Source organism: Dichomitus squalens (genome assembly GCF_000275845.1).
Source record: "Dichomitus squalens LYAD-421 SS1 unplaced genomic scaffold DICSQscaffold_19, whole genome shotgun sequence".
Classification (NCBI taxonomy): domain Eukaryota; kingdom Fungi; phylum Basidiomycota; class Agaricomycetes; order Polyporales; family Polyporaceae; genus Dichomitus; species Dichomitus squalens.
In genome coordinates, this window is record NW_006766901.1 from 334,883 (window position 1) to 362,848 (window position 27,966).

General features: G+C 54.3%; 9 protein-coding genes and 1 non-coding gene across 10 annotated transcripts; 7 read left to right on the forward strand and 3 right to left on the reverse strand.

Annotated features, from left to right (window-relative positions):
* The first annotated feature begins 528 nt into the window (after window positions 1-528).
* Window positions 529-608, forward strand: DICSQDRAFT_t105. The gene has a single exon. It is a non-coding gene; the product is annotated as a tRNA-Gln (tRNA).
* Window positions 609-1,685: 1,077 nt separating this feature from the next.
* Window positions 1,686-2,516, forward strand: DICSQDRAFT_22795 (HET-domain-containing protein; the record flags this gene model as incomplete). Its single annotated transcript, XM_007366651.1, has 2 exons — window positions 1,686-2,120; window positions 2,178-2,516. Coding segments are annotated over 2 exons (774 nt in total), but the record flags the coding sequence as incomplete, so codon positions are not given.
* Window positions 2,517-5,487: 2,971 nt separating this feature from the next.
* DICSQDRAFT_62743 (uncharacterized protein) lies at window positions 5,488-6,520 on the reverse strand (the record flags this gene model as incomplete). The annotated part of the gene is made up of 2 exons (XM_007366652.1): window positions 5,488-6,151; window positions 6,207-6,520. 2 exons carry the CDS (start codon window positions 6,518-6,520, stop codon window positions 5,488-5,490), a joined length of 978 nt encoding a protein of 325 aa, XP_007366714.1.
* Window positions 6,521-7,323: 803 nt separating this feature from the next.
* On the forward strand, window positions 7,324-8,747 carry DICSQDRAFT_107335 (glutathione S-transferase C-terminal-like protein). The gene is made up of 5 exons (XM_007366653.1): window positions 7,324-7,723; window positions 7,787-8,177; window positions 8,271-8,385; window positions 8,443-8,543; window positions 8,604-8,747. Exons 2-5 carry the CDS (start codon window positions 7,810-7,812, stop codon window positions 8,656-8,658), a joined length of 639 nt encoding a protein of 212 aa, XP_007366715.1. The 5' UTR covers window positions 7,324-7,723; window positions 7,787-7,809; the 3' UTR covers window positions 8,659-8,747.
* A 756-nt stretch (window positions 8,748-9,503) lies between these two features.
* DICSQDRAFT_171019 (uncharacterized protein) lies at window positions 9,504-10,460 on the reverse strand (the record flags this gene model as incomplete). The annotated part of the gene is made up of 4 exons (XM_007366654.1): window positions 9,504-9,569; window positions 9,629-9,991; window positions 10,058-10,154; window positions 10,216-10,460. 4 exons carry the CDS (start codon window positions 10,458-10,460, stop codon window positions 9,504-9,506), a joined length of 771 nt encoding a protein of 256 aa, XP_007366716.1.
* A 2,948-nt stretch (window positions 10,461-13,408) lies between these two features.
* DICSQDRAFT_107340 (uncharacterized protein) lies at window positions 13,409-15,960 on the forward strand (the record flags this gene model as incomplete). Its single annotated transcript, XM_007366655.1, has 9 exons — window positions 13,409-13,678; window positions 13,731-13,787; window positions 13,849-14,019; window positions 14,082-14,191; window positions 14,244-14,269; window positions 14,332-14,959; window positions 15,022-15,354; window positions 15,416-15,430; window positions 15,489-15,960. 9 exons carry the CDS (start codon window positions 13,409-13,411, stop codon window positions 15,742-15,744), a joined length of 1,866 nt encoding a protein of 621 aa, XP_007366717.1. The 3' UTR covers window positions 15,745-15,960.
* Window positions 15,961-17,097: 1,137 nt separating this feature from the next.
* Window positions 17,098-19,337, forward strand: Dslcc12 (laccase; the record flags this gene model as incomplete). Its single annotated transcript, XM_007366656.1, has 13 exons — window positions 17,098-17,256; window positions 17,312-17,380; window positions 17,438-17,558; window positions 17,617-17,730; window positions 17,785-17,848; window positions 17,911-18,006; window positions 18,064-18,220; window positions 18,276-18,482; window positions 18,535-18,591; window positions 18,642-18,857; window positions 18,921-19,037; window positions 19,115-19,232; window positions 19,288-19,337. 13 exons carry the CDS (start codon window positions 17,098-17,100, stop codon window positions 19,335-19,337), a joined length of 1,545 nt encoding a protein of 514 aa, XP_007366718.1.
* Window positions 19,338-20,147: 810 nt separating this feature from the next.
* Window positions 20,148-20,992, forward strand: DICSQDRAFT_62774 (Phox-like protein; the record flags this gene model as incomplete). Its single annotated transcript, XM_007366657.1, has 4 exons — window positions 20,148-20,300; window positions 20,397-20,595; window positions 20,653-20,756; window positions 20,816-20,992. 4 exons carry the CDS (start codon window positions 20,148-20,150, stop codon window positions 20,990-20,992), a joined length of 633 nt encoding a protein of 210 aa, XP_007366719.1.
* A 4,757-nt stretch (window positions 20,993-25,749) lies between these two features.
* On the forward strand, window positions 25,750-26,523 carry DICSQDRAFT_137407 (uncharacterized protein). Its single transcript, XM_007366658.1, has 2 exons — window positions 25,750-26,299; window positions 26,352-26,523. The coding sequence occupies exons 1-2, from the start codon at window positions 25,805-25,807 to the stop codon at window positions 26,409-26,411; spliced, it is 555 nt and encodes a 184-aa protein (XP_007366720.1). The 5' UTR covers window positions 25,750-25,804; the 3' UTR covers window positions 26,412-26,523.
* A 665-nt stretch (window positions 26,524-27,188) lies between these two features.
* DICSQDRAFT_62584 (hydrophobin-315) lies at window positions 27,189-27,636 on the reverse strand (the record flags this gene model as incomplete). Its single annotated transcript, XM_007366659.1, has 3 exons — window positions 27,189-27,230; window positions 27,293-27,451; window positions 27,508-27,636. 3 exons carry the CDS (start codon window positions 27,634-27,636, stop codon window positions 27,189-27,191), a joined length of 330 nt encoding a protein of 109 aa, XP_007366721.1.
* Window positions 27,637-27,966: the final 330 nt, after the last annotated feature.

Consider the following 27,966-nt stretch of genomic DNA (forward strand, 5'->3'; position numbering starts at 1 on the left):
TAGACGCATACCCAAGCGTTACCTCCCTCCGTTCAATCCACTCGCACCGCACCTATCACTCCTCACGTGGGGACACGTACAACCACCGCCCCGCTTACGACTACCGCTCCGCTCGCCCAAGGCAGCGCACGACCTCATCTCGCTCCCATATCGAGCCCCTACTCGCCCACCACCCGTACGTATCGCACACCGCACCCGCCCGCCCCCCATTCTTTCACTTCTGCAGCACATTGTGCTGACATTATCCCCGTTCCCTCGTCACAGACACAGACGGCCGCGCGGGCCCAGCGTTCGCCGGACCCATGTCCACCCTCGCAGGGACTACACGTTAGGCCATCGCTTCCGCCGCTCGATCGTCGGCATGTGGAAGCGCGTCACGGCGGCTCTGCGTCGCGAACCGTCGGAGTGCGAGCCTCACTCCTCTACGGGGTTCGTGATGGTGCAATGCGCACCTTCCACCGCTAATATGCGGTATGGCGGATGGTAGACGGGACGCCATCGCCAGTATATGGCAAAATTCTCTCGAATGGCGCTATAGTGCAGTGATTATCACTTGGGATTCTGAATTGTGTCTTCCCAAAACCCAGGTTCGAGCCCTGGTAGCGCCTGAGCGCCTTGTAGTCTTCGATTCGTTTTGTATTCTCTCTCCCTTGTCTCAAATTTTCCCATCTGTATGAGACATGCTCTATTTCTGTGTCGCCGGTTTGGTGCATGGTGAGGCCTCCCCAGGCCTTCTGTTCTACAATCTTGTCTCCTATCGTAGTTCTTCCATAGTTGCTCAGATATCCCTCTAAATTGTGCCTAAAGTTGAACGACGATCACTCACGCTGGTGAAAAGTGGTGTCGATGCCCCCACAAGTAGCAGGGGTATAGATTTCGCGAAACATCCATGCAAAATGATGAGAGTGGGATAGGATGAGATCTGGACGAAATAGATTGCATGGAATCCCCTAGTTTGGCGCCTTAGACCGCTCGGCCATCTCACCGTATGGGAGCGTCTTTTTTTAGACACATGAAACCTAGTCGCTCTGGGCGCCCCGCGCTTGAAGCAAGTTCGAAATCTTCGACAACCATCAGTACTTGAGAACAGTTTGAAAAGCTATGGGCCCTTCTTCTTATGTTAGTCTGTAGGACCAGCACCTTATGTGAGTCTACTCAGGTAGTTTGGCACTTAGAGCCCAGCAAGGTGAGTTCAAGCCGTCTCATGGACTATCACTAGTGGCCCCTTTCAGCCGTTTGGGTGACGATCTAACTCGCACCTTGGCCTCTAACCAACCTGAGCCTGTCATTCATTTGTAGAGGGCCTATTATTTTGCGAACCGCCATATACTAGGTTACCACCGGCGGCAGCTGTCACCGAATCTTCCATTGCTTGGGCAGGGCGGCGGTTACTTTGCATAATAGGACACGGGGCCATAGCTTCCTCATATCTGGGCACGTTTCAACTTCCCACGTTGTATCTGGCAGAGAATCAATACACTGCCCTTTCTCGTGTCCGTACTGCATGCCAGCCAGCCTCTCCAGCAGTCTCAGTTGCATGCCCCTCGTAACCCCTGTATCATAGCCAGGCTAGGGCTGCCAAGTTCCTCGTCGCCCCATCTCGGAGCTCACAAGCTGGTTAGTACCCCACCTCATAGACCTCTCTTATATACTGAGCAACCGTTTCAGCGAGTCCCTCGAGGGGAATGTGGCTCCTCTGCACAGGCCGTGCCGAACTGCATCACTTTGATCGCCCTGATGAGGTCGAGGGTGGTTACGCCATCCTCTCCCATGTCTGGGATTCCGATGAGAAGTCGTTCCAAGACATGCAGGATTTACGAAAGAGATGCGAGGCAGATGGGACTGTACCTCGCGACCACGCCTCCGATAAGATCCGTGAGTCGTGCATCATTGCTGAACGGCACGGGCACAAGTGGATCTGGAACGACACCTGCTGCATCGACAAGAGCAGTAGTTCGGAACTCTCGGAAGCCATTAATTCAATGTATCGATACTATTCCTTGGCAAGGGCATGCTACGCATATCTTCGAGACGTCTCTAGGAACAGCCGGGGAGAGTTGTGCGCAGATCGCTCAGACTTCCGAGAGAGCAAATGGCATAGAAGAGGCTGGACGCTACAAGTACGATGTCATACGCACGTATTCGTGTTCCTGGAATATTGACGATGCTGGCTACAGGAGCTCATCGCGCCTGGGCTTCTAGTATTCTTGTCGAAAGAATGGGAAGAACTGGGCACGAAGATGGAGCTGGCCGAACTACTGCAAGACATCACGACCGTACCCTCGGCGGTTCTTCGAATGGAGGCTCCGGTATCTAGCATGAGCGTAGCCTGTCGCCTCTCCTGGGCTGCAGGACGCGAGACGAGACGTTTGGAAGATCAGGCGTACTGCTTGATGGGCATTTTCGACATCCACATGCCCACTCTTTACGGGGAAGGCCAACACGCGTTCCATAGACTTCAGGAGGAGATCATGAAGAATTCCACGGATACCTCGCTCTTTGCCTGGGACAGTGATCCCACGCTGACGAGACTGAATTTCAGTGGGCGACCGCTACCAGATCATTGCTCACCCGCATGCTTGCACGACGCTCCATCAACCTACCTCTTTGCTCGCTCTCCAAGCGACTTCTATCTCTGCTCGGGGATATCATTTGAGCCTCAGGTGTGGGCTATAATCGGCGATATACCTAGTGCTCGGGTACGTCTGATATAGTGCTCGTTTACTCGACGTGGCTCCTAACCTAGGCTCCGTCTGTGCAGTCTACTTCGTCGCGGCGAGGTCGCAACGCAATCACAAGGCGAAGTCCACGAACCCCTGCTCCAGCTGTCCCTTCTTTTACCATGACACCTTTTGGGTGTCACGCCCAAATGCAAGTCGTCGAGGTCTCCGAATCCGTCGCTGTTGGAGTCTTACGCTGCTACTCCGACGAGCATCTGTCCGGGAGGAAGCACACACTGGCATTGCTCCTAACTCCTTGCCTCTCCGCTCAAGACCCACTACGTTCCGTCTATCACGTCGGATCATGGGATACGACATATAGCATCATTCGACGAACGGCGCTGGTTGCGGTGACAAGCAACGGCCTGCTTCTTCGTGGCAGAGAGGTTACTCCTCGGTGGACAGACATCTATATCACACATCGACCTCCACCTTCCTCATCGAATTTACTTCTGAGCATTCCCTGCAATTTTACCCTGTCGCCACCCTTTCGTATTCCTCTGCAGACTATCAAGGACAAGTTCCCAGACTGGACACTAGAGGAAGTGACCCCGACAGAGCCTTCCTGGAGCGGAGACCCGCCCATGATGCTGGTGTTCAAGTACTCAGGCAAGAGTGATTTCCTGGTGACGAAGCCGCGTCTTGCTGTCATTCTCGGTCGATGCGCCTTGACTTCGGGTGGCGTGGAATCAGCATCGTCGGCAGAGTCTCATTGGGCGGACATCCTCTTCTTCAACAAGCTCATCTCCGTACCGCATACCATCTCTCATCAGGGCAACCATATTCACACCTGGCCCAATCGGCGGCGGACGCGTACATTTGAGACCCATGGGGTGTTCTCTGGATGCCCATCAAACTTCATCGTGAGCGTGACAATATCCTTCACGCCGTGTCCAATGAGCCCTGTTGGTACTCTAGTACTACATTTGGAGTGATGTACCTTTGGAGTACGAAAGATAATACCCACGGAGTATGACCACGATATAGCTCGTCATGCATTCGAGCATGCGACCGCTTATGACCTAGGCACATTTTGATCGAGGCTCGAGCGTGAATTATACGCGCAGTAATCCAGCCATTTCTATGATCCTCATCCCGAGATTGAAGGAATGTCACTGAGCATACCATGATACTGTCCAAGTATTGTGATCAGAATACATATCGCGGCTGCACTCCATCGCTGTTACATAGAAATTTCAGATGCGATTCATTGAGAACCAGTTGGGGTGTGCTCCAACCCCGTGATGCCGAGTACTACAGCATCACCGACAACCGTCGTGATGCCAAATCTCGTCTATTCACCGATCTCATAATTCACTGTGCAGTTCCCTTTCGTGTCCTCTTGAGATGCACTGTGAGTAACCCAAGACCACCTCCCCAAAGGGAAACACAACACGAACCTTAGTGGGCCTTCCACCATCATCCTCGTCTCCGTCTCCATTGGCTGCGCGCTCTCTCTTCTGCGACGACCCCAACTTCGGTCCATTCCTATTCCAACCACCCTCACTTCCACTTGACTTCTTGAGACTTTCACTCCAATATTCCGCCTGCAAATCTGCTCCCGTTTCCGCTTGCGAGGTCTTCTTGTTCTTTGACCCTGGAGGACGGCCCCTCGCCCTTTTAAGCGGCATGGGCGGGTAGTCTGCGAGCGACATTGGCCCGTATGAAGGCCCGGGAGACGTTCTCATGAAGGTAGACGTTCTGCGCGCCTCAGTCTTACTCTTGTTGCCCTGACGTCTACGATTACTCTCGTTGAGATGTATCGGGGATGCCGTAAGTAACAGCGATGCTGACGCTTGAGCTTCTGCCTGCGGATCGGCACGTCCCTGCTCCTCGACGCCCCCATCGCAGAACTCGACGAATTCCGCAGCCTCTTCCGGCAGCACGCGGGGCTGCCTGCGCTCGCGCAAACCGCACTTGTTGCAGAGCTGAAACACACGAGTCAACAAGGATCATTCATACGCTATGAGCAGCGGGAAGATGCGGAGCTACATACCCACTCGCTAGGAGTGAGGATCGAACGCCTCCAGGTGGAGGTTTCAGTCATGTGGCAGTTGTAGCATTGTCGGCGGACGCGGTTGAAGAGCTTCGTTGACGCGTCGTCCGTGTGGATGACGTAGTTCTGCTGTGTAGGAGATGCATGAGAAGCCATGGTCGCCAGAGGCGCAGGCTGTATATGGCTAGCATCTTGAGAAGGTGACATTCCCGGGGCGCAGAACGAGGATAGCGCAGCAGCGAATGGCGACAGACCACGGGACACAGATCGAGACCGTGACCGGCGGCCGTTCCGCCCCGATCGACGACATGGCAGGAGTCGCGCAGGCCCCGGCAAGAATTGTACCATTGGCGAGCGTCTCGGAGAGGAATCACTAGTGTCCGGGGTGCCATCGATAGATGCATTGTTGTGTGCAAGCATTCCAACTGGAATGCATATGTTAGACTGATTTAGGCTCTATGGGACAGAAAATGTTGCATACCTCCGCCCGTCACAGTGAGAATGGGTGGCGTTGTGGTGAGGTGGTCCGACACACTATCTGGCAGGAAGCCTTCACTACCCTGAAGCTAATATGAACATGAGATATAGCAGAAGAGGGATGGACTAGTCAGGACCTACAGCACAGATCATACTGATATCCCTGTCGGAAGCGATGGCGCAGGTTGCATCTGTTTTCTACAAATCACTGTTAACGTTGACTAGTGTGGACAAGAATTGCCCTACTTCGAGGATGTAATCCAAGATATCGTCGAGCATTTCACCGCCCTAGGATTATCGGTCAAAAAATGCACGACTAAGCAGACAAAAGCCTCTTGCCTGATGAGACCAACTCGGGACCATTTCGACCTCCGTTGTGGAGGCATCCTCTTCGGGAATGTGCACCATCTGATCGGGCCCCTCCGGGGTAGGAGAACGACTCAAATGCGGTTCCTCTGTGCCCGCGCGAATGACCTTCGGTACGAGGAAGGGGCGATGCTTGACCTTGTAATAGTGGAGAAAGATGCACTGATCGCTTGCTGATTCGTCTGAGCCCACCCTTGATGCGCCTTTGGGGCCACTCCGATGCTCCCAGGACGTGGAGACGTCCTGCGTGGTCGAGAGAGAAAAGGTCGCTTGGGAGACCGGGGCAAATTGTCCACCAAAGGAGATCTCCCCATCCCGCGCACGGTGAGTCGCGGCAGCAAGCGCCCATTCGGCTGTCTTGACACAGCCGCAGACGAAGACGATGTCTTGGGATTTGAGGTCGAGTCTGCAGACGTTCCGAGAGAACTGGTGCCATCCGGCGTGATTGAGGAGGATGTACTGCGTGAGATCCCGGCAAGGGTGCAGGGCCTCTCGGTGCGCGTCGTTCTTCAGGACGAGGATGGCTCCTTGCTCTTCTGCAAACTTGAAACGGAGACTGGCCAGGCCCCCTGCGTTCCCAACCCCTGCTTGACTGCATTTGGATGTGAGAAACGCATACCACAGTATGTGGGTATCAGGCGGCTTACAGCGATGCATCTGCGGTCACTGCGGTGACGCTCTTGCTGCAGATCGGTCCAGCTTGCAGAGCATTGGCTCGGGCGTGCTTCAATGTCGAAGGAATTTTGAACGGCACGTAGCCATCGGGCACTCCGTATCTTTGGTTCACCGCGTCGTCAGCTGCAAGGGTCGCGTTGAAGAGACGGTAGAAACCGCCGTCAAGGATGTAGCCGACGTCGCCGATGAGCACCTCTCCTGATGCTGTCGGCTCTGGTTCCCAGAGAGGATGCCCATGGCCGCGCTGGAAGAGCAGTTTGGTGTACACTTCGCAGGCAACGCCCATAGATCACAGACAGAAAAAACAATGGCTCTTGAGGTTGTGGCGGGAACGACAGCTAAGTACATTATCAGACGCTTGCATGTCACTTGAGGCTGTGAGAGGCTATGTCAGAAGCTGTCGGGAGTTATATCAGTCAATTCAATCCCATGGCCAGACTACTTCAAGTAATGGGACGTACACGCACGGTGCACCTTGTGGCATAGCAGCTTCGAGCTGCGCATGGGTCATTTGCATATTGCCGTTGCCTTGGAGAATGTAGCTGCCTCGCTTGTAAGCTGCAGCCAGACGCCTCAAGACTGAAAGATTCTCGAGTGGGCTATCAAAAATTCGTAGGCTACGGATCAGCCCTTTATACACACCTGCGGTATCGAAAGCGCAACACATGCAACACATGCATAAGATCATTCGGGGCAAGACGGCAGTGCAATAATCTATATGTAGGGCAAGACGCGACCTGTAAGTATCGGCAGTTGCCGGGCAGAGGCACTTTGCGTGCAATGTCATGCACTCGCTTCGAGGCTTGTCAGCCTGCGGTATCGGACACATCGCGCTGAGGTGATTATGGGAAAGCTTTGTCAGGAGAATCTTTAACTGACGAAACATCAATCTGAAAGTAGAATTCGTATAGCCTTTGCCATACCGTACGTGTCTATTTCTGCCGACATCTGGTCTCGACCCTCCTTCTGACCGTTTACTACACCTTAGAGCCGTGACAAACAGACTTCCTTGACGTACATCTCGCATACAGTACCATTTGCTGACTCAACTCCATCCTACATCCGCGCTCGTCAATGGTTTAGGTTGTGGGCGCTGTGACCAAGCTCGGAATACATCTACCAAGTGGACGCTCGTTGTCTTAGCCTGTCAATCTTGCCGCTGTGGAGAATTGCACTTTTGATACGCCTCCATTCTGATAAACGTCGGATGTCCTCTTCGCTGTTCGTGATTCTTTGAAGCCACCGACGTGGGAATACGGGCGATATATGATATGCTGAAAACTTGGTGACGAGTTCGCGACATCGTTTACGTTACTTGTGCTGTCGCATACAGTTCTAATACTGGCGCCCGCGAAGTCATCTCCAAACGAACGCTGGAGACCGCTGCTCGGGACGAGATCACCTGGCGAGCCGCAAGGCATGATTCTCCACCGCACTGTCGACGAGGTTGATCCTCGAGCTATAAAAACCGCGGGCATGGGCCCTTGACCACTGCATCCAAGCACCCAAGCACCCTCTCAGCCTCCCAGCCTCTCAGCGCACTCTCCAGCACTCACCTAACTCTCTAACACCACGATGGTCCTCAAACTCTACGGCAACCCGCACTCGACCTGCACCCAGCGTGTGCGCACCGTCCTCGAGGAGCTCTCGGTCCCGTACGAGCTCGTCGTGATCGAGCTCCAGAAGGGCGAGCACAAATCACCCGAGTTCGTCGCCATCCAGCCGTTCGGCCAGGTGCCGTACATCGACGACGACGGCTTCAAGCTGTTCGAGTCCCGCGCTATCGCGCGCTACCTCGCGCTCAAGAACGGCGGCGTCGACAAGATCATCCCGGACCCGAAGAACCTGCAGAAATTTGCGCTCTTCGAGCAAGGGGCGAGTATCGAGCAGAGCAACTTCGACCCGTCGGTGTCGGCGCTGGCGTTTGAGAACGTGTTCAAGCCGTGAGCGTTCGTTTTTCCCGGTTCTGGTATTGAGTTCAGCATCGCAGGGGGTTGGGAAGGGGTAGAGACAAGGGGGCTAACTGGTGATTGCAGGCTGCTTGGCCAGAAGACGGACCCTGCGACAGTCGAGAAGCACAAGACGACGCTGGCAGGCAAGCTCGCAGGCTACGAGGCCCTCCTCTCTCGCCAGAAATACATCGGGGGCGACGTAAGCTGCCATGGTCTCGTTTGTTGTGACCATCGCTGACGATGTATGTGTGCGCAGGAGCTCACCATCGTCGACATCTTCCACCTTCCCTACGGTGCGCTTCTTAAAGTACAGGGCATTGACCTCCTCGAGTCAGACAAGTACCCCAACGTAAAGAGGTGAGTACCCAATGTGTTGCATTTTGAAGTGTTTTCTCATGGATGTATGCAATGTGACAGATGGTGGGCCGAGCTCACCTCGCGTCCTTCGTGGAAGAAAGTTTCCGGGCAGTAGACGACTGCACAATGCAGATAATGCGCATGTAATCTGTAAAGTAACTGGTCCCGAAGGCTGAATGTACAACCATATTGTTTGTCACTCACCACGTGCTGTTCGCTCGCGCACTCCTCCATTGCTTGGCTCTAGCTCAGATCGAGATCACATCGCTCTGCTGGACCTACAGCACGACATCTGACGATGATTTGTGCTGGACTGTGCTTCCTCCGGGAATTTGTGCCAACGCGGTAGAACACGAGGCGTCGGTGAGGACTGGAGCCAGAAATAGCCGAATGCGTACATAGGTAGACCAGGGAGAGGCTAGAGCTGCAGTAGGGCGTCTGTCTGACATCTACATGTACTCGCTGTTTGCCGGTCCGCCCGATCTTGTGTCACGGGACTGCGGTGTTCACCTCCTCAAACTTGAACGCGTGTTCCTCTCTTGGTCGCCCTATCATGGGGCTAGGGCCAGTGAGCATGGTCACGACGAGGACTACTTTCTATCTCTATCTGGTCTTGCTGTCACTGGGTCGCTTGATAAGCTCATGTGTGCTGCGACTGTCTGGCACTCGTTCTGCAAGCGGGGGCAGTTAGCGGCACTAGTACTTAGTTCCAGCCTGGGCACGCTCATGGCACCAGTCACTGTGAGTCGCTTCGTCTGACGGACCATCCTGAGTAAACTCGAAGGTCCATCTCGTCAGTGCAACGCCAATACATATAGTCAAGCGATGAATTGGGTACTCGAAAACTGCAACACAAAGGCGTACACACAATCGTAGAAATCCCTCAATGGAGGAAACCACCGGTCGATCATCCCCAATGGCTAGTCCGTTAGTATATCACAGATTATCTGCATGCATTTTTCACACGAGAACCTCTACGACGGGGAGCCCAGAAACGCGGCGGGCGATGCGAGCAGCACGAGTGCCCTGTGCAACGCGTCAGCAAGTGCCCTCAACGGTACAGAACACAGACGGGAGGTACGTACGACGGCCTTGTTCTTGAGCTGAGACTCAATGAGCTGCTTAAGCTTGTCAGCCTTGGTCTGTGCCTGAGCTTGGTCTGCCTCGTCGGCGGCACTAGTAGTAGCCATGGACGTCGACGTCGCGGCGGCGTCAGTCGTCGAGGCATCAGCCACCGAGGTGGCGGCGGCATCCGTCGCGATCCCGGCGTCCGTGCCAGTCGTAGCGTTGGTCGACGCGCTAGCACCTTGGTCGACGACGACGCAGTTGCCGAAGCGGCCCGCGGTGACGAAGGATACGAGGCACTTGCTCTGCGACGCGCCGCCCGTGCAGGTCATCCCCGCGGGCATCTGGACGACGAGTTGCTGCGAGCCCGTGCTGGTGGGTCTCTGACGGAGAGACGAGCTACAGTTAGCGGCTTGATGCGAAATTCTGCGGGAAGGCGAATGGCATACCTTCTCTCCGTTCTGGAGGACCTCGGCGTCGACGAAGTCCTGGCCCGTGCCGTCGGCGCTCACGGCAGCAGTCACTTGACGTGAGCCATCGAGACCACTGTCAGTAGTTATCCGATCAGTAAAGGCGGGGCTATCCATAGTAGACCCTCGACACGCACGGATTGAAGTTGGTAATGGTCGCAACGAAACTGCCATTAGCAGCAGGGGTAATGGCGGTGGAGGTGTCGATTCCGCTGAGATCAACTTTACCACAGGGCCTCGCCTTGGTGGGGCGTTGGACGTCGCTGCGGACGGGAGTACCCTCGACGTCAAGAGCCGGAGCAATAGCAGCATGGGCGTGAGCTTGAAGAGAAAGGCTTAAGCAGAGCGCGGAAATAGCAATGAGGCTCTTGGAGAAGAACATAGTGCCAGACTTGTTTGAAGAGGAGAGGAGTGGCCGAGGAAGTTGAGAACTAAGAGTAGAATGTTAAGAGGATCCGGCCTCAGTATGTTGCAAGACTAGGTGCAAGTGGGGGAGGAAGCCTCGAGACCCCCGTGTATTTAACAGATCCGCGGTAACGCGCGTACTGCAATCCTCGTCGCTCAAGCGGAAAGCCCGTCATTATCCGGAGGTGTGTTTGACTTTTGGGTTTTGACTTTTGGCAAACCTGTAACCTAGATTCGGAGCGAAACGTGACAGTTACCATGGATGACTGCCCGAAAAACACACGGCTCGACGGAGACAAGCGAAAGGACCCCAAACATGAACAGGCGCGAGAGAAACGTTGACGAAGCAGGGTCCACCGAGCGTTGGATTGACCATGAATTGGACTCTACAAGGGGGATGAACGGATGCATTCATTAATGTGACGCATTGTGGACTTCGACGAGTACTCCACAAATACACAGATGAGAGTCGTCTTCGTCGATATGGCAGCCACCCTTGCAATGGCAGCTTGTGCGAGTCCGAGCGCCGCTGGCGAAGAACGTCTGTTGGTTTCGATCCATTAGACAAACGTCCAATCATGCAAGAAATATGAGAAGAGAAGGAGCATGGTGGCACGATAGTGGGAGAGATTAACGGGGAACCCGGGTAACGGTGATCGGATGGTGCCGCAAAGTACTCTTACCATGGGAAATGTCGAACGAGCCAAGAGTTGTCCCGTTCCGTCGTCATGCAAAAAGTCCGGCGATTGACACTGTCTGTAGAACATTGGTCGATTCACGGAGCCTTGTAGGTCCACGAAGCCGCCATCTTGGAGAACTTGTCATAATCAGAGGTGTTCATAGAGTTTCTCAGCACATCTCGTAGCAGGTGCGAGGCGGTAGGGCGGCCTCAGAAGACACCGTCTCGACTATAAGTTCTCCGCAGCGTTTCGTGGATCAGTTCGTCCTTCACCGTCCGTGCATCAATCACAGTCATGTTGCAAAAGGATGGAACCTGCATAGCCATGTAGAGGAGGGTTTGATCTAGGCAGTTCATACGGAGCGATTCAGGCCGGTCGACAGGGAACACGGTGAGCTGTCATCTTACGGCTTGTCCTCTGAGTCTTCGATACATGGACGATGTGAAGCTTCTTCCCGAGAGTCGGCCAGGGAGGCTGTGGTGACCCACGATGTCACAGCTACTTGAACGGTCGCCATGGCTAACCATTCTTCCACATTCAATGACGTCAACGAAAGTGCTTCGAGAACAGAAGTCGCTGCTGATGCTGGTTACACCGCATCGAGCTGAAGACGGTAATCATTAGATTGGAATAGGCAGGGATGCATTGTGAGCTTCACATCTGTTGGGTATGCACCTATTGAGTGACGGCTTCCAAGATTGCTCCGTGCAAGGCTACATTGAGGGATTGCCGGTAGCGGTTTCATCATCGTCCCTTGCCCTCTGAGGTGACGCATCCAAAAGCAAAACACTCGTACTGCGGTGACATTCAGCGTGCCTTCTTTTCGCTCATGACGGGAATCGGCATTACTCCCCAAATACCATGGCGACGTCTTCGTGAGGAGGTCAGCCGAGTTAGGCATTCCACTCGTCTATGTGAGCCTTCGTTACAATGGTGAGTTCTTGAGCAATGATATCGCATGATCAAAGGACCTCGGAGTTGTCTTCTCGTGCATAGCATTCGGCTTCCTCGGTAGTCACAAGGCGTAAGAGGCTGGAGTTGACGACATGGTGCGTCATCCCCTAGAATGTCATTTGGCGTTACCTGCTGACCTACCGCCTACGTAATTACTACGATGTCGAGCTCTTCGTTGGAGTTGGAGAGTGCCGCCATGTCCGTGATATCTTCTGTCTTCGTACTGTCGTCACATGCGCTGACTGCTCCTGACTCTCTGACATTTTCCGGGCGCACTGTAGATAGCCTACACATGCTCACCAATCACGACAACGACGGGGGCCTGTTCCTGGATCCATCATGTCGGACGAATCCTTTCCACCGTCGGGAGACATCTGGACTCAGCTGCCATCCTGCAATATGTTCGTGCAGACCGTCGGCGTGTCTTCGCCAAGCCCCCGCGGACACATTCGTTACGGCTGCTAATACAGCGCCCAGTCTCTTTGGCTGCTGAGCAAATTGAGACTTGATTGATCCTCTGTGATGTTTGGATCCTGTCAACATTCGGACGGGGAATAGTCGATCGACTCGCCTTCAATTCCCCATGTAGATGGCGTTCACGTTCCCGCTGTATAGAGTCTTATGTGGGAAGAGCAGCATACAAGTCGTCATCAGTGAGGTGTATTGTCGTTTCATCCAGTAGCGAGCGTCGGTCTGCGCACACTCTCTTCAGGCAAATCTTTGAACCAAGGTACACTCTTCGCTCCCGGAAGCTTCAATATTACGCATGTCCTTTATCATGCTGCAATACCTTATGGGTCTTGAGTGTCAATTGCTGCCAATTAGGAGTAACGGAAATTTGCGAGGTTTGTCCCATACGTACTGAGATGAGGCGAGAGGAAAGCAGATAGACCCGCGGTTCATGGACGGCTCCCATGAGGGAGGGGAATCGAACCACCGTTCTCCTTCTACGATGAAGGTGCCGGAACCATCCAACAATTCCGACTTTCGTCGGCGAACGCCATATTTCCCCAAGATCCACTTGTAGGGATGCCTTGCTTTTTGAAGGAAGCTTTATAGACCCGCGGTAAGCACTGGCCATAAAGCAGCAGCTGCTGGAAATCGCAACGCCTGCAGCTGGGTCCACGTGGCCGGCTATCCGGAGAATCACATGGTGGGAGCGCCAACGAGTTACAGTTTGGGCGGCTGTGCTACTCCATGGCGTGCATGCTGCTCTCGCCAGGCGTTTGCTTCGCTTTCTTCTTCTCACCTTGATCTCAAGATCGACACCCACAACGACTCTGCCGCTACCATGGTCCTTCAGAGGCGAATACTGAACGGTCATGTCCATGTTGCATCCCCAGGCACCCCTGCGTCGTACTACTACGATGACGGGGACGTTCAGCCGCCGGCGCCTGAAGATGTGGACGCGAAGTTGAATCGCGTCGGCAGTGTTGGGGAGGTCGCCGACCGCGTCGCGGACTTCATAGCGCAAGAGGCAACGGAGCGTCGCCAGATGATAGGAGGAGTTGACAACTTTTGGCTACTACTCTCCGACATCACTGACTTCAACCCGGTATGTGTCGAAAGATGGCTTTGATCACGTATGACGTAGTGCCTTACTTTCTTCCCAGGCATGCACATCCGTCTGCATCCTGCGCGACTACGTTACAGTTGAGAAGGTCGCTCAAGTAAGCCATTTAACCACAACATCCTCGTTAGTTTGGCTTCGGCTAAGCCGTCGATGTTCAGCAATTCACGCGCCAATCGGAGAGGTTCCCCCGATTCCGGCAAAAACTCGAGTCTGTTGGACGCCTATTCCATGGCCCTACCTTTGTCGACGACCCAGATTTCAACGTTCTCAATCATATCCATGTGCGTAGGCTACCTGAGCCCGCAGGAAAGCGCGAGCTCGACGCCTTGGTAGGTCCAACGAGTCTTCTAAACCCCGAGACGAGTACAGAATTACCTGACACGCGTGACAGGTGGGCGAGTTCATAGCGGAGGATTGGGATCTTTCAAAGCCGCTTTGGCACACTCTAATCGTGGAGAATTACCACGGCGACGATGGTGCCTGTGCTATCGTCGCAAAAGGGTATGTCGTCGTGGTGCTGCCGCATACACCTGACTGACCGCCTCTAACGTAGGCACCATACACTTTCTGACGGTCAAGGTACGCATATATGCGCTCCTTAAACTCATACCAGCCTGTCTGACCTGTTACATGAACGTAAGGATTCGTGATGAGCCAGCTGTACCTGACGTCATTCTTCGATGACCTAGCCCAGATGATAAACCGCGCCTCAGACAAGCTTGACAGAGCGAAGCGGGGTCTGCTCCTTCCGTCCGAATACTCTAAATCCTTCAAGCCGCTTGACCCCTACGCTTCCGATGAGCGCGTCGCCCCTTTCCTCCAGTTTTTACTTGGCTTTCTCTTCTGGCTGATCGTGGTCGTCAAGAACATATTTTCTTTGTTCTGGAGCACGTTCCAGGGACTACGCATGATCGCCTTCTTCCTGTTCACCTTTTGGCGCGTCGAGATGATCACTGCTGACCAGCCTGGCAAACGCACGCCCCATCGAGAGTTCTCGAGCACGCGCATCTTCAGCCTGCAAGATGTGAAGGTGTGCCAGCAAGCGTTCTCTGGACCCCGCCCTGGATACGCTGTCGCTGGCGTTCCAAAGGACCAGCGACGAAACGTTCGCAGCAAAAAGAGGCATGTCACCCTTAACGATGTCGTCTGCGCCGTCATGGCGGACGTGCTCGGGGATATCATTGCTTCCAAGCCGGAGCCGCGCACGGCGTGGGGTAAAGTAAGGCGGACCGTCAACAAGTATTTGCCCAGCCCAATGGGCTTCTTCATGTATGTACCAAGTTTCATCTCGTGTATGATTCATTGTCGTTGCTCATGAACCTACCGTGCAGACCGATCAGTGTCCGCAAGCCCGGCGACTGGTCGATGCGGAATCTGTCGACCGCCTCCAACGTCTACCTGAACCCGTCACCCAACCTCACATCCGACATCTCCGTTCACGAGATTCATGCGCACATCCACAGGTGCCGCTACGAACTCTCGTTGTTCAAGCACAGCGCATGGCCCAAGTTCTGCTTCCGCCTCCTGCAGCTTACAGGACAGGCGCCGATCCTCTTCCCGTTGTCGTGGTTCTCGAGGTCGCGTGCACATTGGAACCCTCTCGTGAAGGTGTTGAGAAACGGCGTCGTCAAACCGTTCCTCGACGTATGTTTGGAGTCGTGTACGTTCTACTATGTCCTTCAACGACTTGCGTCGCTGATTGTCTATTGTTCACGTTCTAGTTACCGCCATCTTGACCAAGTATGAGCACCTTCGGCGACCTCTTCTGTTGTACATGTACTGACAGCGATATTTTCAGCGTTCCGGGACCCTCCAAGGGTCCGATCACTTGGAGCGGAGTCGAAGTTGTAAAATGGTCCGCCATCCCGCCCCAGGCGGGGGCGGGCACCATCGGCATCGGAATCATGTCGTACGCTGGCGGGCTCTCCGTCGCAGTCTCCGCCGATCTCGTGCCCGGCTCCGAAGGCGTCGCGCGCAGGATATGCGAGGGCTTCGAAAAGCGATTCGAGCTGTACGTCGCACGCGCTAAGGAGGTGCTCGACCATCAAGACTAGAAGCCTTCGTAGCACACGCGCTCGGGACACGGAGGCACCGGTATCATTAATAGATCGCAAAGTGGAAACGTCGGCTAGCGGCACTCTAGCTGACTGTGTAGCGCTATTGTACACTCCCGCCGCTCGTTATCTGCTCGCTCCGAGCGCTATCAGTAATAGACTCGTTCAGTTGTAAACTAGCGACAAGTCCTAATACCTATGCATGCCAGAACTCACCATTGTATCTCTATGCAGACTCAATCCTCATGTATTGCGACATGAAGATGTATGGCCTCCACAAGCTCGCGGACGTCCGTCGGATGCCCGACGTGATTGTCTTCACAAGGTAGCGGCGGCCGCCCTCTTACATCACTCGCAGAATTGGATGTCCGAGCGATATCGAAAGCCACCCTATTCAAGTCAGTGAGGCATGCGATTTATTTGACTCGTTCGCGAGACACTGGGCATTAAGTCGGTACGATTGCAGCGACCCCTCGGGGTCTATGTGGGGTTTATGCGGTGCCTGTCCCCAAGGTATGTACAAGGTTACAATGAAACCCATGCGTGTCCCCGGTGGCTGACATGAACATAGTACATTCTAGCTCAAATGGGCTGTAGACTGTGTCGGCCGCCTCGAACAGGCCGCCGGTGTGCACCACATCCCGACCCTAGGTCGAATAGCGCAGAGCATAACAAATGATGACCGCGCGAAGCGCACACCTGGCGACAATGGAGGTGCTGCGGCTACAGCATGGGTTCGCCAAAATGCCTCTATCCGCTGCTTTTGGCTGTTACGTTTCCCGCGGTGAACGGCTATGTGGTGTAGCGATGCAGACTAATAGTGCAATTGACAATGAGTGGCTAAATTTGGGTGTAGAGCGGTCATGGTGGCGCTTCTGGCTGTCTTGCACGCTGCCTTGTGCGTACTGGTAGATGGTGAGTGGAGTGTCACTCCTGCTCGGTCGGGCTAACAAGTTGAGCTGTATGCAGTGAGCGTTTGCAATGACAGCGACATCGAGGAGAGTGCGAGTTCAGTGCTAGAAAACATACGATAGAATGAACACTTCGAACATAGCCGTGGCGAGGTGTTCCTGTAAGCCCCAATACTTGGTCAAGGCGTCCTGCGACGCCTTAGACCATGTGAGACGCGATTAAGACGCCTGCTGTCGGGCCCCGTCTTGCAGTCGACGCCACTGCGGACGTGTCGTTGCATGATTGAGACGCAATGGAGCGTCTGGACATCCGGTTGGTAGCGTATAAAGCTCAAAGAGAAGGTAGCCCTGCTCTTCACCTCCAATTCATCTAGAGGTACCTACTCACTAGTACACGAAAGCCACAGCTGTTCTCGCCATCATGAAGCACCCTGTCTTCCTCATGGCCTCTCTCGCCTACTTGGTGCACCGCTGCTCGGCTCAAGCTGGTCCGATCACGACGCTCAACATCGTCGATGCTGCGGTCACTCCCGACGGATACACTCGTCAGGCCGTGCTGCCCAACGGGACGTTTCCGGGACCCTTGATCATTGGCAACAAGGTCGATCTCTTGTATTCGAATCGAGCGGCGATCGCTAATTACATCTGCTCTCTAGAATGACAACTTCCAGATCAACGTGATTGACCTACTTACCAACGAGACTATGCTCACGGGCACCACTGTCGTACGTGCTCTCGATTGATTCAACCTATGAGACGGGGCCGACATATTCGTCGGGCAGCACTGGCATGGCCTCTTTCAGCACTCGACGGCTTATGCCGACGGGACAGCGTTTGTCACGCAATGCCCGCTTACACCGAACAACTCCTTCCTGTACAATTTCACTGCAACTGGACAAGCCGGTGAGTTGCTTCCCAATCACACGACATGTGTGATGTACCCCAACTGAAGCTTTCCCAGGGACATTCTGGTACCACAGTCATTACATGACTCAGTATTGCGACGGACTCCGTGGCCCTCTGGTCATCTACGATCCGGAGGATCCGTATCTATCGTCATACGATGTCGACGATGGTGAGGCTGTCGCTTTCCGACACGGTTCGATGGCTCACTAATTACATCTCACAGAATCTACGGTAATCACGCTTGCTGACTGGCTGCACATTGCTGCGCGCCTTGGACCTAGGTTCCCGTCAGTACAGCCTGGACTCCGTAGAGCCGTCTTCACACCACTTACTACTTATTGTGCCCTAGGACACCTAACGCTACACTCATCAATGGTCTTGGCAGATACACCGGAGGCCCGGCTGAGTGGCCTTTATCAGTGATCACAGTGGAGCAAGGCAAGAGGTACGCGTCGCATCGACTAAAAGTATATGCCCTGAAACTTTGCTTATTCGCTCTAAGGTATCGGTTCCGGCTGCTCAACATGGCGTGCGAGCCCAACTACAACTTCACCATCGACAGTCACAATTTCACCATCATCGAGGCGGACGGCGAGTACACTGAACCGCTCGAGGTTGACTTCATCCAGATCTTCGCGGCTCAACGATACTCGATCATTGTGCGTTCCCCTTCTCATTTCCTTGTCTGGGCTCTCACGCTACAATGTGCCGCAGCTGAACGCGACTCAAGCCGTGGATAACTACTGGATCAGGGCAAACCCGAGCGTCGCGCTCCCCGATGGACAAGGCTTCGCTGGTGGCATCAATTCGGCCATTTTGCGCTATGTTGGCGCTCCAGATTCCGATCCCACGACTAATCAAACTCCCAGTGTGATCCCGCTAAACGAGTCGAACTTGCACGCCCTGGTGGACCCTATTGCCGTGAGTGCTTCTTGCTACGTCTGGATATGGTCATGCAGCTGATGTAGACTAGCCTGGTCAACCCTTCCCAGGAGGCGCGGACGTGAACATCAACCTTGACTTCACTTTTGTGAGTTCACATGTTTGCGAGAAGTAGATCGTCTCACGTCGTCTGTCCAGAATGCGACTACACAGCTCTTCTATGCGAACAATGTGTCCTATGCGTCGCCTTCGGTTCCTGTTCTTCTCCAGATTCTGAGTGGCACCCCTGGTGCGCTCGATCTCATGCCCGCAGGAAGCGTGTACTATCTGCCGCCCAACAAGAGCATTGAGATATCGTTCCCCGCGCTCCCTGCGGCCACTCCGGGAGAGCCCCATCCCTTTCACCTGCACGGCGTACGTATCGTCTTCATCCTCGTCATATTGTGAAGCAATGTCGGCTGACAGCAACTGTTGTAGCACGCGTTCTCTGTCGTGCGGAGCGCCGGTCAGGTTACACCCAACTACGTGAACCCTGTTCGTCGCGATACCGTGAGCATTGGAGAAGTCGGAGACAATGTCACGATTCGGTTTGAGGTACGGGCATACTTCATATGCTGTATCTCGTGCGATTCCTGGGTCTAACGAGGGGCCGCGGATACTGCTTATGATAGACCAACAACCCAGGGCCCTGGTTCCTTCACTGTCACATCGACTGGCATCTTGAGGCTGGAATGGCTGTGGTCATGGCAGAGGACGTGCCTGACATCCCTAAAGACGTCGTCCCGTCTAGTGAGCCTCTTGACATTCATGTTCTATACGATGGGTCGCTCAATGCGTTTCGCAGAGTCTTGGGATCAACTCTGCCCGACTTGGTCCGCCTATGGACAGCTTTGAGCGAAGTGTATTGCTTCGTGAAAAGGCTTTCGCACAGGCTTTAAGGAGTATACAAGTGTAGTAGGATGACTCGTCTTGGGAAAGTACTCAGTCGGTCAGCTTTGTGAATGTGGATGTCTTCGTTCTCAGGTCTTGTTCAAGTAACCTTCGATTCCTGAAAGAGTGTAAGATGTTCTCTTAGAATGACAGCGAACGTGCTTATCACCATAACGAGATCCAATAATGTATCCCGTTGACGAGGATGACACTGCTCTTCTAGTTCGTTTGATCTTTGGACGAGTCACTGTGATTGACTGACGGAAAGGACATCCTCCTGTGCCTGCAGCGTGCGACTGCGCGATACCTTTCGGGCCATTTTTTTGGATTGTCCGACGATTGGACTCGGGTTGCTAGCGATGTGTGGCTTGTAATATTCAAGGCGGCATGATGGTTTCGACTCTTCTCTACTAATGTGGAATACTGCCTGTTTCTACTTATGCAGTTGGTTCGGACTGTCCACTGATGCGAAATCGACGCAATCAGACGGTAACAAGTGAAGACGAAGTTGAGCTTGGCCTGACCGTTTCTCATGAACGTGAAGTGTGAATGATGGACTAGTACTAGGTAGACGCTGGATTGTGGCAGTAGGGTCGTCGGTGCCTGGGAGGAGCTCCCAACTCCCACGAGATTACGTCCGGGAGGCTCGCCGACGCTGACATACTCTCTCTGACTCTCCACCACTCCTCCGCTCCCCATGGACTGACTGCTCCAACTGCTCTATGCAACCGTCGCTCTTTCTTTCACTCCAAAAAGGACATCAATCAGCCCAGAATGATTTCAACGCCCTCAAGTCCCTCTCACTCGGCCGAGTCGAGCACCAGCTTCAGCCGTCAGCCTTCCGACGGCTCAGACTCTAAAGGCTTGCTCGTCCTCATCCCGGATAGGATTGACATAGAGGAGGAGGCGCAGTTCTACGACGACATCGTCGATGTGAGTCTTGCCATGTTTTCGCTGCTCGGGCGTCCGTTCCGTCATGGCTGCGGTGATTTTGACCGGCGATCGCCTTCGTAACGTGGACAGAGCGCGAGCACCACTGGACAAGATATCTACCCTTTCGGCCAGCCAGACTCCCCTCCTCTCTCACCGGTCGAGGCGCGATCCATATTCTCGAACGACATCTGGCTGGGGGATAACTCCGGAGAGAGCAAGGCCTTCGCGAGAGGGGTCGAGATTCCAGGGTGGACGAGTGTGGGAGACAAACGCGGTGGTGCATATGTTGGTGCGTCCCGCGATGCATGACCGTCGCACCTTCATACCGAACTTACGCCTTCGCAAGTGTACGACTGTGCGATCAGGACGAAGGAGGGAACCGTCATACACGCCCTCAAGCGGTACAGCGCATTCGCACAGCTCTACGCCAGGCTTCGCGCGACGCTTCCGGTGAGCATACTTCAATCTCTAGCCTTTGTGGTGGCTAATATGCACGCTGCTCGTTCAAGGCAAGTCAGCAGCCTTTCATTCCCTCCCTCCCGCCAAAGTTTCCCCTTGCGAAGTTTCGACCGACATTTCTCGACCGGCGGAGGCGCCTCTTGCAGCACTGGCTCTCTGCGGTACTGCTCCACCCCGAGATTGGGGGCTGTCAGGCCGTGCGGGAATGGGTTGTGGATAGGTCGTGACTTTGTTCCTTCACTACAGGATTCGTGCGCTGTTCTATTCCATGCTTTGCTTTTCCCGCAACCCGTTGTTCCAGGAGGAGGAGACTGATCATGTCCGGAGAGGTGTGAGCAAATTTTTGCCCAACGGCCACCTCCGCGACTCGCTCCCAATTGCATGCAAAGCGGAACTCCATGTGATCAACGTGATATCTTTCACCAAAGTTGTATACAGAGGCAAACCCCTTCTAGTGGATCATCTCTACAGCAGTCCGCATCACACTCCTCCCCAGCTCTATGAGCACTGCGCGTCGATCTCGGAAATGATTTTCCACTCGGCGCGAAGGGTGTTACGGCTGTAGCTGAAGTCAGGGAACCTGCTCGCGACCACACCGCTAGAAGTCCTGAAACACTGCACTGTGAACTGGGCTGTCATTAAGGCCAGGAGGATGAGCTGGCCGGTTTTCTCTGTACATCGTGAACACGAGTGACTTGCCATGTCACCAAAGGGGCGAAGACTATGAAGTATCCTCACGATCGAGGAGCGATAACTTGCCCACGGTCTTCGCGTCCACCTAAGGTAGGGTTTAGCTTAAGGCCCCTATTCTCGAGCTGCGCCCTCAAGCTCCAAGCTTTATGAGTATTGTCACTTGTTTCTTTATATACATGAGACCGCGACACTGTATCTACCGACAATCGAAAACCGACAACGTCTGAGCTCTCTTAACATATTTTAGTGCACGTTAGCTTCCCGCCTAGGCGGTACTAGTCCCGAGGGCCACGAAGAGGCCTGCACCAGGAACATCCATGCATGTAGGCAATGGACGACCGTACCTCGGGGCGGCGTCTTGAATCGAGGGCAGGTTGCGCCCTCGAAGCCACTTCCAGTCTTGTCGATTGCCATCCATTCCTGGACGGATCCGAGGATACGGCGAGGTCTTGAGGTGAGCCCGTATGCGAGGCACGCCGTGCGCAGGACCCCCGTCCATGGGACGGGGCGGTCAACCGGGCATAGGGTGGGGCAAGGCGAGCTCAAGCCTCGACGCCCGCATCTGTCAAATCGAGTCAGCATCACGACGGGAAGAGGCAAAGACGAAGAGACTCACTTCAAACTGCGGGGACAGCGTGGGTGAGGGGAAGGCTGATGTCGTCGTCCACCTGTATAGAATACGTTAGCCTGATGAGGTTGGGATAGGACTCGCCTGCGCTAATGCCCCACAGCTCACAACGCCCCAGCTCCGACTGCAGATCACGGCAGATGACGTCCGGCAGAGGTGCCCCGGAATGCGGGTGCGGGTGCGGACGCGCCGAAAGGGGGTTGCTTCTAGTCCGCTTACCGCTGCACACTCAGTACCTTGACCGTCGCCTGGTGTCGCGTGGCGCATGAGGGAGAGGTCGGGGGCTTCCGAATAAAAATGAGTATAGTAGTAGACGAAGAACGAAGACGACGACATACCATCTCAAGGCAGCAGTCCGCTGACGACGCGACGCCGTTCCGCGACTTCCATGTAGAACAGTCGGCGGTGGCGCGTACGTCGTCTACCCGTGACGGTTTACGAGTCACGTTCCAGGTTACGGCGTCCGTCCTTTCCCTCCCACCCCCGTGAAGGCGGAGAGGTACTCGTCCCGGGTGCACTCCGACTTACGCGCGTTGTCAGGAAAGACGTTGCAGCCGCGGAGCACCGACGCCTGGGCGCAATCACCCGCTCGACCCATGTTGGCAGCCACACCACACTGTAGAGGTGAGCCGCCACGGTGAACAGGCTAGATGGCCGCTATTGCCCGGGATGGCACGCATCGAACCTAACCACCACAACAGTCAAGATGTGGCGCAGAACAAAGAGGGACGTGAAAGACTCACAATTGACGTCGAGCGCACCGGGTCTCCGACACTGTGAGCGGTAGATGGCGATGAGAAAGGATTGAACGGCAAGGTGAGCGAGGAGAATACCCGTGGTCGTCGGGACCCATGCTAATCACCGTCGGTAGGCTGCGAGGCCTGAGAGAGAAGGCACCGAGCGTGGAGAGCAACCATGCTGGCGGCGGGGGGGAGATGTTGGTGGGTAGGAGAAGAGACGGTGGTGGTTGTGAGGAAGGAGGGAAGGGACGGAATAGCGGCTTTATGTACCATACTGGGCGCTCTGTGGCGGACTGCGCTGAATTGTTTGTTTTGTGCCAACCTCGAGGCTGACACGGCTAGCCGCGATTGTTCGCATCCGAAAACATAGCATTCGCCCGAAAGGGCGAAGCATGGAGCTCCCGGAGACTGACTCCAGCTGATCGATCGTCTGTCTCCTGCCCGAATGGTCGATGATTCAATCCCAGCTCGTTCTTCTCGCTTCAGAAGACGACGGCGCTGAGAAACCGCCAGCGAAACAGAAGTCCGCTTTGCGATAATCGATCTGAGGGTCACTGATGCTAGGCGTGCCTGCTCAGTGGGCGGTGCCCCGACTGTGTCTTCCCTAGGAAGGGTGAGATACAGCAGAGTGCGTCATTCTATACAGTACTCACCTTGGTGATTCATGTGAGCCTCGTTCGAGCTGACAGGCTAATGAGCAAAACTGATCGGTCAACTGGGGCTCATGGGTGCCTCTTTCCGCGATCTCCTGTATTTACTGCTATTTGCCAATGTGGGCGATCTCATCCCACGCCTGTCTGCTGACTCGGAATCGAATATTTAATAGGGGTGGTGTATCGATCTTCATTTTTATCCGTCCTCATCGCCATTCTGCGGAGAATTAGTCCCAGTTGGTCAGTACCTCCCATTCGGCGGTCGACGAAATACGTTCAACAGTCACCTTGCTCTCGTCTACGAAGATTCAACGACTTCGCCTGACGCGCATCCCACAAAGAAATCGGAAGCCTCAAGCGCGGTTTCCCACTATCCTTGACGATGCTGTCGGGGATACACGCCTTGCGAATTTTTGTGCGCCCGTGTAAGGACGACTTGGCGAAGATCGCGTACAACGCGCCCATGGTACTCAGGATGGGTCATGTGCGCACCGGTCAAAGCATGACAAACTCAGTAAGAGGAGCAAACCTTCACACCAGCTCGTCAACCTGTACCCTCGCCATGTGTCAGCACCCGTAGTTGAGCTCTTGAACTGACTTAAACCGACAGCGCGGAGCCACACCGCTCGCTGGGATAGCCGCTTCTGTTATGCTACATCTGTATATAAAGGGCAGCGAGATCGACGAAGATGTTTTTAGATAGAGCCTTCCCAGAACCGCATTCTGCTGAAACGAGCGCTGCGTGTCCATGAAGCATATTGTCGGCCATCCAGGCCCTTCGCCGGACTTTGAAATCGAGCATTGAGATGAGATGTCGGGTACCCCAGCTACTAGCGCTGCACCAGAAGTGCAAATAGTGAAATCATGCAACAGAAGTGCAAATTAAGGCGCTATTCATCAGATCCCCATCAAATGACCGGATCCTTTTTGTGTCGTGTGCGTATGAAGCTTCTCAATAGTATCGTAAAAGAATTGGAAAAAACGGTCTTGAGGTTGTCAAGATATTTGACTATTAGTTGGAAAGATGAGGGGCTTCACGACATCAATGCCCTCGGCTCACTGTTCTTGCAGTCTGATTCTCTCCAAGGTTCAATATGTGTTCGTAAAGTGCAAGAAGAACTTGCGTCTATTTTTCCGAGGCTATAGGAGCAATAGGTGGGCCTAGAGAGCTGAACGAGTTCGTAGCCACCTTCGGGCTGTCGGAGCTCCAAAAGGACCCGATCTCAGTCTAGCCGGGATAGCGGAGGTGTGTGTCTTGTCCCAGCGGGGTTACAAAATGCCGCCGATTGCCGTTCGACCGCCCGTGACGCCGCCGTTACTCAGACGCTCCAACTAGTTGCATTACTGTTGCACTCAATCTTCTCCCTCGGGTCTCCCAATCGCTCCGTTCTTGAAGCTCGAAAAACTGTAGGTGATAGGTGAGATGTCACAGAATGTACTTATGAAGATCCGGGAGTACAATCTCGAGTGACTCGGGAGATTTGTGAGTAAGAGCGCGGATTTTGCACTTCTGGTGCAGCGCTAGTACTTGGAACGCTCTGGAAGGAAAGAGCTCAGTACTTGTCCGCAAGCGATCATTGGGTATACGAAATATACAGTCGACACTTCCTCCTAACCCATACCCCTGGTAACCCATAATCTCCAATAACCCATAGGATTTTGGCTTTCCCAAGTCGGGATAGGGGGAATTCGACCCCATAACCCATAGGCCCCCAATACCCAATAACCCATGGCCTTCTAGGGCCCAAAACCCATACGGTAATGGGGCTGGCATGGATATTTTGCTCATCGTTAACCTTCATAATACTCAATGCATGCTTCCAAGTGTCCTCCAAGTGTCCATCCATGCTTCGACCACGTTGATGGTAGGTTAGTGAGTTCGAAAACCCATAGCGGTCTCTCAAAGGTTCGGTTGACGCCTGTTCAGCTCTTGCTAACTGGGACTTATCGGGGGCGCGCTTAAGTGGCGCTTAGGGGCGCTTGAGTCCTCGTAGCCCATGACCCCTCAAAACCCATACATTTGGGCCTGTCCCGAGGGCTATGGGTTAAGAGGGTGTCGATTGTATTATGTCAAGATAGAGGATCTGAGACACTTACGATGAGCCTCGGGGCTATGGTGATCGCAAAAGTCAGAGGTGGAAGCGCCGGTTCCTACCGCCGCAGCGCGTCTGAGTACACCGCCTCCGTTGCGGGCGTTGTTCTTCTACTAAGTATCATGACGCCCTCCACGTCCAGGGCCACGTAGTCATATAAGAACGCAAGGCTTCGTTTGCATCTCACATAAAGTCATCCGCAGCGACCGAAAATACCAGTGGACACATCGCCATGCTCATTTTTACGTCGCCCGACATCGTCAACGGCAGCTTCGTGCTCGCCGTCGCCCGCAAGAGTCCTGGCACCTACCTTGTCGTTCTTGCTCGCGCATACGGCATGGCTGCCACTCACCTATACACTGTCCTCAACAGCTCTACACCGCGGTCGACCGTACCTCCTCTCTCTTCTGCCGGCCGCCCCCTGATCTGGCTCGACGCAGACCTCGACCGTCACCCGGCACAGCTCGGACCCCCAAACGGCGTTCTGGCCGCTCTGCGCGCCGCAGACTCGGAGATCATACGACCCACGGGGCGCACGCAACGCATGCACGCGGAGCTAGGCGGGGAGCGTGACGCGCACGAAGTTGAGCTCATACTTGACGAGGACCAGCTCGCGCGTTGCTGCTGGTACTGCGACGCGCTCGAACTCGATTCAGATGTCCGCGATAACTATAGGTTCCCTCTCTGTGGCGAAGAAGGCTATACAAGCACCTACATGTGCCAGACGGTACGACCTCCGTTCACGCTGAAGTATCGACCTAACTTGTGATCCTTGTCAGTGCGCCCAGAAATCAGCGTTCGCCAGAGCCATCTCCAGCTTCTTGCGCTCGCTCTCATAATTATACAGTTATGGTTTCTGTACTCTATCGGTTATCATGGCTGTTTGTGGTGCTACCACGGCTTTCCATTGACAACGTCCGCGCTTCCTCGCTGGCGTGAATACAAGTACAGCATTACACGGATCTGGCAAACCATGTGCGGTATATTATAATGCAGTGTGCATTACCGTCTGCGACCACCCGCATCGTCAATTGGGAGAAGCCCTTGAATATAGGTCACCACTCTGCACACCTCGATGGTACTAGTTTGCTCAAGCCCCTTACCATCCCCATACAGTATGGGAGGGACGTAACGTTTCAAGGCAAGGTGGTCTAAAATCGTTTGCCATCAGTGCTCGCTGTTGGTCCGTGCTCATGCATCTGTTACTTCTAACGCATGTCTAGACGTAGTCTATCGATTCACACATTCTAGTTCGATCTATGTTCATTCATGCGGTCCATCGTGCGTCGACAGAGGCTCTCTTAGCTCTTCTCAGCCTGGTGCGGCAAAGGTGCTGCAATGGGATCCGCTGAGACCCGTGATGCCCAACTAGAAAGTCGTATCGATCACATATACATCATGGCATTCGCTTTCCATACAGAGATTTTACAAAGAACCACTCGACTCATATACTGCTACGCCGGTGCAAGATAAGGCCGTAGACAGAGGAACCAACAACACACGACCTTCGACTGATTTTAATGACCATCTCAACCCTCACCGTCGCAGCGCTGTGAGAGCGCGCCGTTGTAACGGCCTAACTTGACTAGGGGTCGGCCATGAGGACCACCGCGTCCTTAGAGGCTGATGGGCACGCAGCCGATGGAAATGAGGCCGCCCTGCATGCAGTTGAACATGAGTATGCTCCCACCCGCGGACGTTGACAACGGAATGAACTGACGTAGGCGTTATCCTCACAGCAGACCACGTTGCTGGAGCAGTCGCCTCCACCGACGCCGATGACAGTGAGCGGGGAGCAACTTAACCCAACAAGGACGTCGACACCCTCGACGACAACGCCGAGCAAGCCTAGGATCGCTGCTGCGTCCGGGTCCGTAGCCTGTCATGGGCACAAGTCAATCACAAAGGAAAATATAAATCGCATCTCTGGAGGACGCTTACAGCTTCGGTGGAGTCGCAGCACTGGATGGAACCGGTGGTGCAAGCCGAGGTCGGCTCGGGACCCGAAGCGGTCTGGGTGATGGTGACCGTCGTGGGCGAGGGAGGGGGGCTACCTCCGGGCATGGCGACCGCAAGGATAGAGAGGGAGAGTACGACGTAAGAGTAAGCGATGGGGCTGGCGAACATTTCGACTGGAGTGTTGTTGCTGAGTGCTGAGACGAGTAGCTGTGAAATGCCTGAGGGACTGTTTCGAGCTGAGGAGACAATACTGGGGTCTGAGCTCCTTTTATATGTAACCGGAGGAATGTCTCACATGCTCAGAAACGGTGTGAGTTTAAGGTTGGTTTGCGCACTCTGAAATCTCGTCTTTAGAGAGGAAAACATGAGCAGACGCTGTAGGCGACAGTATAGATCGCCTGCCAGTGCGCGCCCAACCCAAGCGATCCAATGGAC

Coding starts and splice junctions, on each gene's coding strand:
- DICSQDRAFT_107335 (XM_007366653.1), top strand. CDS start 7,810: ATGGTCCTCAAACTCTACGGCAACCCGCACTCGACCTGCACCCAGCGT. Junction 8,178..8,270: donor TTTGAGAACGTGTTCAAGCC/GTGAGCGTTCGT, acceptor TGGTGATTGCAG/GCTGCTTGGCCAGAAGACGG. Junction 8,544..8,603: donor AAGTACCCCAACGTAAAGAG/GTGAGTACCCAA, acceptor GCAATGTGACAG/ATGGTGGGCCGAGCTCACCT.
- DICSQDRAFT_137407 (XM_007366658.1), top strand. CDS start 25,805: ATGCTCATTTTTACGTCGCCCGACATCGTCAACGGCAGCTTCGTGCTC. Junction 26,300..26,351: donor GCACCTACATGTGCCAGACG/GTACGACCTCCG, acceptor GATCCTTGTCAG/TGCGCCCAGAAATCAGCGTT.